Source organism: Rhamphochromis sp. 'chilingali', assembly GCF_963969265.1.
Source record: "Rhamphochromis sp. 'chilingali' genome assembly, chromosome: 13".
NCBI classification, from domain to species: Eukaryota; Metazoa; Chordata; class Actinopteri; order Cichliformes; family Cichlidae; genus Rhamphochromis; species Rhamphochromis sp. 'chilingali'.
The window spans coordinates 7,618,255-7,627,384 of record NC_137940.1 but is presented as its reverse complement, the minus strand read 5'-3'; the positions used below and the strand labels follow the sequence as shown (position 1 = coordinate 7,627,384).

Genomic DNA, 9,130 nt, shown 5'->3' with positions numbered 1-9,130 from the left:
CTGCTGCTGGTAGGAGATTAAAAAGAGAAACCCTCATACAATGTGTTTTTAATGTATTGGAGAGCTATGTGTTCTTGAAGAATTGGACAGAACCAAGGGACAGATAGGAAACTGGAAAAAACAATTTTCATTTGTTCTAAACTGAATGATGGTTGAAAATAAATGATATAATAAAGGTCTTATGAAACAGAGGATGACAAAAGATTTTGTTGGAAATGGTTGCTATTTTTAACATTTTTTTTTGCCAGTTTTGAGGATTTCCTCCTGAGCATTTACCCCTAACTTATTTTGCTATCGCCTTCATTAAGGTATACAGTATATAGCTGCAGGTTATAACCTAACCACTAAATTGCTGTTCATAACTGAACTGACTGATTGGTCACAACGCATCAACCCCACACTGAAAAAAATGTTTTGTTCAATTTACTCAATTTTTTTATGACAAGTGGTTGCACGAAATAAATTTGTTTGAATCCAGAAATATTTTTTAAGTACACTGAATTTAATTTAAGCGAGTAAAACCAACATATATTTTTAAGCTACTTTAACTTAACTGTTGTGGATACGTCTTAGTCAAATATTATTAGTAAGTCCAACTAAGGTCGTGTTAAATGTACCAGAATAATTTGTTTCCTTTACACTTATGTCCCAAACTTATATTCAAATCAATCAAATTGTTAATTTCTCTCTATTTCAATTAAGTTAAGTTTACTTAAAAAATATTGCTTACCCTGATTTGTAGTTTTTAAAAACGTCAATAATGAAAACTACAACATTCTTTCACATCATTTATTAATGCAAAATTTGTTGCAAACAGAATAAGAATCCACATCTCTAAGGGAAATTGCTGCAATTTGTATAATACAAATTACAAAACTTTTGCCTATGAACTAGTAGCTTTAAAAAGCTGTATTCAAACAAAACAGAAACAACAGACAAGAGAAATGTTAACCAATGTTTCTCTTCCTCTAAAAAAGAAAAAAAAAAAAAACTCCTTACATAAAAGAATAAAACACTACCAGCAGTATAATGTATCACAATTAGAAACTGATGCATCCACAAACTAACCAGTTTCAGACTTGCTGTTCTGCGATCCATATTTAGAAATTGCATTTTAATAAGGTAATTAGACTTAAAATTAAACTTGTGTTTTCCTTACTGCTTATTGACCACTGTCTTTCCATTCTAGTCCTTCCTTGAAGATTCTGAATGTTTTACATATTTTCTGACCTAACATACTCGCTTCAAAACAATTAATAGTCTTTAAAGTGTTACCAGTGTGCTGCAGTGTGGTAATCATGAATGTTTTTTTTTTTTTTTAATCCGGTTGAGTTAACACTGATTATACGCAGGGCAGCAGCTATAACTGAATAATTACAAAGTTGCTCTTCAAGCTACTCAAATGTACCACACGTGAAACATTCATTATTGAAAGTTAAAATGTTCAATTGAAACATAACACAGAACAAATGATGGTTGTACAAGAGTTTCACTCCTATTCACAAGAGCACCAGTCATTGGTAATTTACATAACAGCATTCTCTTGATGTGTTATTTTAGAAATCTTCCTATCCAGTAGCAATTTTGTTCTTCAGCCCAAAGACTTTGGGGGAGAGCTTTTCACCATCGAATCCCATCAACACTTTCTAAATGAATTCATAATAGTCCTTCAATTCCTTGGGGAAGGCTAGGTTTAGTGCATAGATTACTCCAAGCATCAATGCACAAGCTTGGGCCAGAGATCCAATGTTGTCCATGACTATCTCCCCTTCAACAAATATTCCAATGTCATCATAATGTCCATTTTGTCCATCCTCCCTGTTGATGACATAAATGCCCATGGTGTGCTTCTTCAGGTCTCTCTGGATATCATCTCCTTCAATGTCCTAAACATTTAATAAAAAGGTAAAAGAAAAAACAATTAACTCTACAATTAAATTCCAATCTAGTCGTTTGTGTGTGTGTGTGTGTGTGTGTGTGTGTGTATAATACACACACACACAGATATCTATCTAAAAAGTGTGTGTATAGATGACTTGCTTACAATGACTTAAATGACTTACAAAGAACTCCCGAATAAGGCTTCCGTCCTCTTCACCAAGGTAGAGGCAAAGTGCCCTGAGAACTGCTTCCCTTTTCACTTTAACATCACTTTCAGCCTGTTTAAAGAGAGTTGCTGATTAAACCAATTTGGAAAAAAGAACAATGTCTGACATTCGCAATAAGTAAATTTTATCATATGTCAGTTCAAACATAGTAAATAAAATTTATATATGAAATTTCAAAATTTAGATTGCTTGGCTGGTCACCTAAAACGGCTTATTGGACTCACCAGTGACCTGCCACTTAAGACAAAAGAAATCCAAATAGAATTTGCAATATTCAGATTTACCTCTTGCATGATCTGCAAGTGGTGGGCAAGTTTCTGCCCAGAAACACCGCCCTTCTTCTGGAAAACTGTCATCAACTGAGGTGTAATTCTGTCTAACTGTGCCGCGAAGGTCATCTCCAGTTGAAGTGTTGTAATACACTGGAATTCAGCATTTACCTGTATCTCACACACACACACACACACACACACACACACACACACACACACACACACACACACACACACACACACACACACACACACAGAAAAAAAGAAGACTGGTGCTTAATCATTGGTATGATTATTTTGTTATTTCTTCATTAAATGCTACAATGCAATTGCCATCACTTCATAAAGCATGATTATCATATGGGTTAGTATACAGTGCATGAAGGATGTTACTACTGTTAATCAAAGAAGAAATGAATGGCATCAGTCCATTTAACGGGTTTAAAGGGTTTTAAAAAGCAGATATTTGTCTGTTTCAGGTGGTTGGCAACACATTTTCCTGTGCTCTTTGTCCACTGGTGGGAGTGTCTCACCTGTGAGGTCAGCGGGGCAGAACTCTGCCATCAGCAACAGAGAGCAGAGAAAATTTAGATGTGCAACTAAAAACATGCTTGCCATGTAAGCCCCAAACATCTCTGAAATTGCTCTGCAAACTTCAGAGTACTTATACTTCAGGAGTCCTGTGGGTACCGTAAAGACTCATGTATGCAAACAAACCACATTTTTTTTTGCAATCTGATCCTTTTTCTCTTGGCTGTTTCCTTCAGGGATCACCACAGTGAATGATCCACCTCCATCTAACCCTATGCTCTGCATCCTCTTAAATCACAAGAACTAAATTCCTGTTTTTCATTTCACTTTCGCAAGTTTTTTTTTTCTTTTGTCCTGGATAAAAGAAATGTAATCATATATATTAATTGATATTAATTAATATCAATATTAATAATCACAAGAACCCTTAAGATGAGATAGATAAACTTGTCCCTGCAATACTGTGACAAATACTGTTGTGATAAATATGTAAGGAATTTGCATGTACTTACCAAAATAACACCATCTTCTTGAATAAACAGTAACACATAAGGGGAAGAAAATCTGCCAGAAAAGGAAGACAAATTAAAAAAAAAAAAAACTTTAGAAAGACAAACAATTACCGTTTCCAAGCCATTAGTGCATTACTTCATGATACTCCCTTGTAACAAAACAAATCTTACTTGTGCCTCTGTGCAAACTACAGATGGCACGATACCACTTTTTTATGTCCGATACCGATATCATAAATTTGATTATCTGCCGATGCCGATATGAATCTGATATAGTGTATTTTATAATAAATAAAACTGTTTTTATAAATATTTTGCTGCATTTTGTATAAGTTCATACTCAGTTTTAAAAACAAAACATTAAAGCTATTCTGTTATACCTGTATGCAAAAAATACACTGCACCCAAAATATTTTATACTTCAGCAATACTGATCAACCTAAAAAACTTACACCATCCTCCTTATTCAGGTATTCTAAACAGTACATAGAAATATTAAACTAACTAATAGGACTGCCAACTCCCAGCAAAAATATTAGGAAACCACCCCGCACCCTCCGCCTGATAATGCTTAATTGACGTAATCTACTTTAATGCACAGAAATCAATTATTTTTCTATAATAATTTGATTCAACATTTTTCTTCAATACAGTTGCAGACAGCGCAGACAGCGTACCTTCCCAAAGGAAAAAGTGCTATATGTACTACTATTACTAGGGCATATATTAGACTTAATATTTACTACATACAATAATGGATCTCTATACATTTAACCAGATCACCACTTTGGTAGTAAGATTTAGAATAATTATTTATTAAAAGCTAGACATTTTAAATGAGAATAAGAAAGAAAATTATGTCTTTGTGTCTCCCTTTCCCTGTTAATGCCCTACCTGGCCCCTGGCAAAACTTTGCTAGATCCGCCCCTGCACAGTTACCAGCTGTCAGCTACCTAAAAAAGGATCCTGGAGTTATTTGTCTCTCAGAAACAGTTCATAACTTCCCTTCAACTCATTCATGTGACCTAAAATGTAAACCTGTTTCTTCATTACCTGTTCAGCTCTAATGATTCAGTAAAAACTTCTCCTGGTTTCACCTTCATGTTTCCTTCTCACCACATATCCAAACTATCATGACCAGCAGCTATTACGGCTGTGGCTCCAGAAAACATAAGCGGATACTAGAAGTAATATTAAAAAAATTCTAGCAACAGCTTATCAAGCTTAAACGTGCTGCTGTTGTTTATCTGCCGTTTTCCTCTTTCTAGCGCAAACTGGGTGACTAACAAATGAGAGAGACTAGCGACAGAAAAGCCGATCACCTGATAATCGATCAGTTTCATGATTGAAGTAGCAACAGGAGAGGGAGGGGGGAGAATGAGGGAAGAAGTTTTAGCTGTTCAGCATGAAGACACCGAATAACTCCAGCTTTGTGTCTTTTTTCATTCTAGCTGAAGTATAAAACAAATCGCTTCTTTTCCCCCTCAATACAAAACTCCGACAGCCAGTCCAGCTGTGGCTCCATACATCGGTTGTTAAGCTCAACATGGAAATACTATGCAAACATAAAGAGATGAACTTACACACTTGCTTTACTTCTCTGTGTTAGTTTTCTCTGAGATTAAATGCAGCGGTTTGGAAGCACGTAGCGAGGCTTTAAATGCTAAACCAGACCGCTGACAGGTCTTGCACTCAACAGCTCTATCAAGTGAAGCAACTTCTTTTCTGAGTTAATTTCAGTTCTGACAAACTCTCAGTGCCTTTTGATCTCACATTTTTGGCAACCACTGAGTTATTCTCCTCCACAGTTTACAACCATTATTTTTTTCTGCACAAAAGACGTTGTGCAACGCCAATCCTACTTATTTCCTACTTATTACGGCTACCCTGAGGTACCCCTGAGCAAGGTACCGTCCCTACACACTGCTCCCCGGGCGCCTGCTTAGTGGGCTGCCCACTGCTTCACTGAGTGAATGGGTCAAATGCAGAGAAAAACAAGTAATTTCCCCATGGGGATCAATAAAGTATCCATTATTATTATTATTATTATTATTATTATTATTATTATTATTATTATTCCTACTGCACCCCTGACTGTGCAGGTGTGTTCAGAAGCCCCCTCCCCCGCCCGACTATTCCTTAATGCCAATGTTGTGGCGGGAGGGACGATTTCTCCACTTAAAACTGCAGGCGACTGTACAGTGAACTTTACAGCTAACTACAGAGAAATTGCCTCGTTCCATAATTTGTTAGTACAAAGTGTGCCACAAGAACTAAGCTAAAAACATATGACATTTTAACGCATCAATACAATTACTCTTAAACCCCCGCGGAGCCATCATTTTGTGTTTCTACCTTTAAAAGCCGGAGAGCAGTCAAATGCTGGAAGTGGAAGCTAAATTGGCTAGTCATTCATATGTATATAAGGTTGTTAAATAGGAATTCAGGAGGGAGGGGAGTGGGGGTGTGTGATTGAGGGGGTGGGGGAGTGGAGTGTTTCAGTTTGCCATCTTAGGGAGAAATCAACACACATGGGTGTAGGTCCTTTGTTGCTGACATTTATTGATAAAAACAGTACAAAAACCAACCATTTGTACACATATTTACAAATAATAATAAAAAGCGAGTGAGTACATTACAACATTTTCAGCAATCACTCACAATCCTGGCACTGCCATGGTATCTGTAGTCTGCATTTACCACATGTGTATCTGTAGCAGTGAACACATCGCACAGTGGCCTGATTTTTCTTGCATTCTGTGGGTTTCCCAGGTTTGCTGACCAGCAGTCATTTACAGATGGAACCCTGTTAACCCCCCGCAAGATCACAATTGCAATAAATGCCATTAGTTCAGGGAGGTCCATGAACCAATGAACATGCTCCGTTTGCTGTGCATGTTGAATAGTCCATTCTTGAATGCTATGAAGCATGTCAAGAGTGATGAAACACAGGAAGCTCTGAAGGCGACTCGAGATACTTCTCCTGGCCTTAGCCGTTGGCTCTCCATCTGCAGCGTACGCTTCTATTGGGGTGAAAGGTAGTGTAAATGACTGCTGGTCAGCAAACCTGGGAAACCCACAGATAATTGGAACTACAGGGAGTGCAGAATTATTAGGCAAGTTGTATTTCTGAGGAATAATTTTATTATTGAACAACAACCATGTTCTCAATGAACCCAAAAAACTTATTAATATCAAAGCTGAATGTTTTTGGAAGCAGTTTTTAGTTTGTTTTTAGTTTTAGCTATTTTAGGGGGATATCTGTGTGTGCAGGTGACTATTACTGTGCAGAATTATTAGGCAACTTAACAAAAAACAAATATATACCCATTTCAATTATTTATTTTTACCAGTGACACCAATATAACATCTCCACATTCACAAATATACATTTCTGACATTCAAAAACAAATCAGCGACCAATATAGCCACCTTTCTTTGCAAGGACACTCAAAAGCCTGCCATCCATGGATTCTGTCAGTGTTTTGATCTGTTCACCATCAACATTGCGTGCAGCAGCAACCACAGCCTCCCAGACACTGTTCAAAGAGGTGTACTGTTTTCCCTCCTTGTAAATCTCACATTTGATGATGGACCACAGGTTTTCAATGGGGTTCAGATCAGGTGAACAAGGAGGCCATGTCATTAGTTTTTCTTCTTTTATACCCTTTCTTGCCAGCCACGCTGTGGAGTACTTGGACGCGTGTGATGGAGCATTGTCCTGCATGAAAATCATGTTTTTCTTGAAGGATGCAGACTTCTTCCAGCTCTGAAATATGGCCAAACTGGTGGCAAGTGGCATCTTGGCAGCTGCACGCTTGACTTTTCTCAGTTCATGGGCAGTTATTTTGCGCCTTGGTTTTTCCACACGCTTCTTGCGACCCTGTTGACTATTTTGAATGAAACGCTTGATTGTTCGATGATCACGCTTCAGAAGCTTTGCAATTTTGAGACTGCTGCATCCCTCTGCATCCCCTTCTCATTACAGAGATGCACATCACCTAATATGCTTAGTTGGTAGTAGGCTTTCGAGCCTATACAGCTTGGAGTAAGACAACATGCATGAAGAGGATGATGTGGACAAAATACTCATTTGCCTAATAATTCTGCACTCCCTGTATGGCACGAAACCGCTTCCAAGACATCATGCAACACCTACGCTTTGATGACAAGTCCACCCGCTGTGATCGAGCAAAGACTGACAAGTTCGCTGCAATTTCCAGTGTGTGGGGATCATTTGTCACCAACTGCATCACGTGCTACAACCCTGGTCTACATATCACCGTTGATGAACAGCTTTTCCCATCAAAGACTCGGTGCTGTTTCCTGCAGTATATTGCAAGTAAACCTGACAAGTTTGGGATCAAGTTTTGGGTGGCTTGCGACCTAAAATCCAAGTACATTTGCAATGTCTTCCCATATCTTGGCAAGGACCCCAATCGTCCCACTGGGGAGAGACTTTCTGAAAATGTAGTAATGAGGCTGATGGAACCATTCGTAGACAAGGGCAGAAATGTTACCACGGACAATTTTTTCACATCGCTTTCACTTGCGCAAAAACTTCTTAGACGGAAAACCACCATCCTCGGCACAGTCAACAGGATTCGCAGGGAAATTCCTCAATCCACTAGACAGACAGATCGCAATGAATTCACCACTCAGGTATGTTGCAGGTCTTTTGTGGTTCTATGTTTATGTGTTTCATTGTGTGTAAAAGGGCTATGGAAATAACAATTTATCTTATTTCTTAGGTGTTTTCAACCTCTGCTGCCACGCCATGCCAGGATTGTGAGTGATTGCTGAAAATGTTGTAATATACTCACTCGCTTTTTATTATTATTTGTAAATATGTGTACAAATGGTTGGTTTTTGTACTGTTTTTATCAATAAATGTCAGCAACAAAGGACCTACACCCATGTGTGTTGATTTCTCCCTAAGATGGCAAACTGAAACACTCCACTCCCCCACCCCCTCAATCACACACCCCCACTCCCCTCCCTCCAGAATTCCTATTTAACAACCTAATATACATATGAATGACTATGATTTAGCTTCCACTTCCAGCATTTGACTGCTCTCCGGCTTTTAAAGGTAGAACGGTAGAAGCCTGGCAATCCTAGAGCAGTAGCTAATAGAGCACATAGCTAGCTTAAGTCAAATTCATGACAAAGTTCAGAGGTGTACAACTACTTAGACTTCTTTCTCCATGTGCACACGTCTTAAAGAGTCAACATGCTTTGACTGAGGTAAAAAAATAAAACAAAAACGACCGTAAAAGGTTTACTTACCGAAGCTAGACCACCTTTATATGAAGTTGTGCGATTAACTTGAGCCCGCTTGCAGCACACAAAGAGTCCGCTTCTTCAGTCCGCGCGCAAAATGGTGGCCTGTCCTAACGCATGCGCAAAATGGCCCAGCAGGAGGCTATGAAAAACATACTTAAGCATTTTGAGCTACATTTAATTAACTAAAATTAATTGGATTAAAACGCAGGGAATGTATTCTGGAGTTACTCGAATTATATATGTAGACAGGAATTACTCATTTGAATTGAAAAGATATACCAAAATATAATATGCTATATTTAAAAGGAGACAATATCACTTTTTTCAGTGCATATGACTCTTTGTTTGTGCCCTGTAAGTATTCAATCTACCTCTATAATTAATTTTAAAAAAGAAAAAAATATTTAGGTATTTCTTTTTC

General features: G+C 37.9%; 1 protein-coding gene across 2 annotated transcripts; it reads right to left on the bottom strand.

Annotated features, from left to right (window-relative positions):
• Positions 1 to 450: 450 nt before the first annotated feature.
• Positions 451 to 8,812, bottom strand: LOC308408567 (uncharacterized protein). Of its 2 annotated transcripts, none has more exons than XM_080900896.1 (5): positions 8,713 to 8,812; positions 3,424 to 3,475; positions 2,393 to 2,548; positions 2,064 to 2,159; positions 451 to 1,886 (listed from the first exon to the last, which is right to left on the bottom strand). In XM_080900896.1, exons 3-5 carry the CDS (start codon positions 2,504 to 2,506, stop codon positions 1,647 to 1,649), a joined length of 450 nt encoding a protein of 149 aa, XP_080757022.1. In that variant the 5' UTR covers positions 2,507 to 2,548; positions 3,424 to 3,475; positions 8,713 to 8,812; the 3' UTR covers positions 451 to 1,646. The 2 variants fall into 2 exon arrangements, with proteins under 2 accessions (XP_080757022.1, XP_080757023.1); XM_080900897.1 differs by having other exon boundaries at positions 2,393 to 2,554; positions 8,713 to 8,801.
• Positions 8,813 to 9,130: the final 318 nt, after the last annotated feature.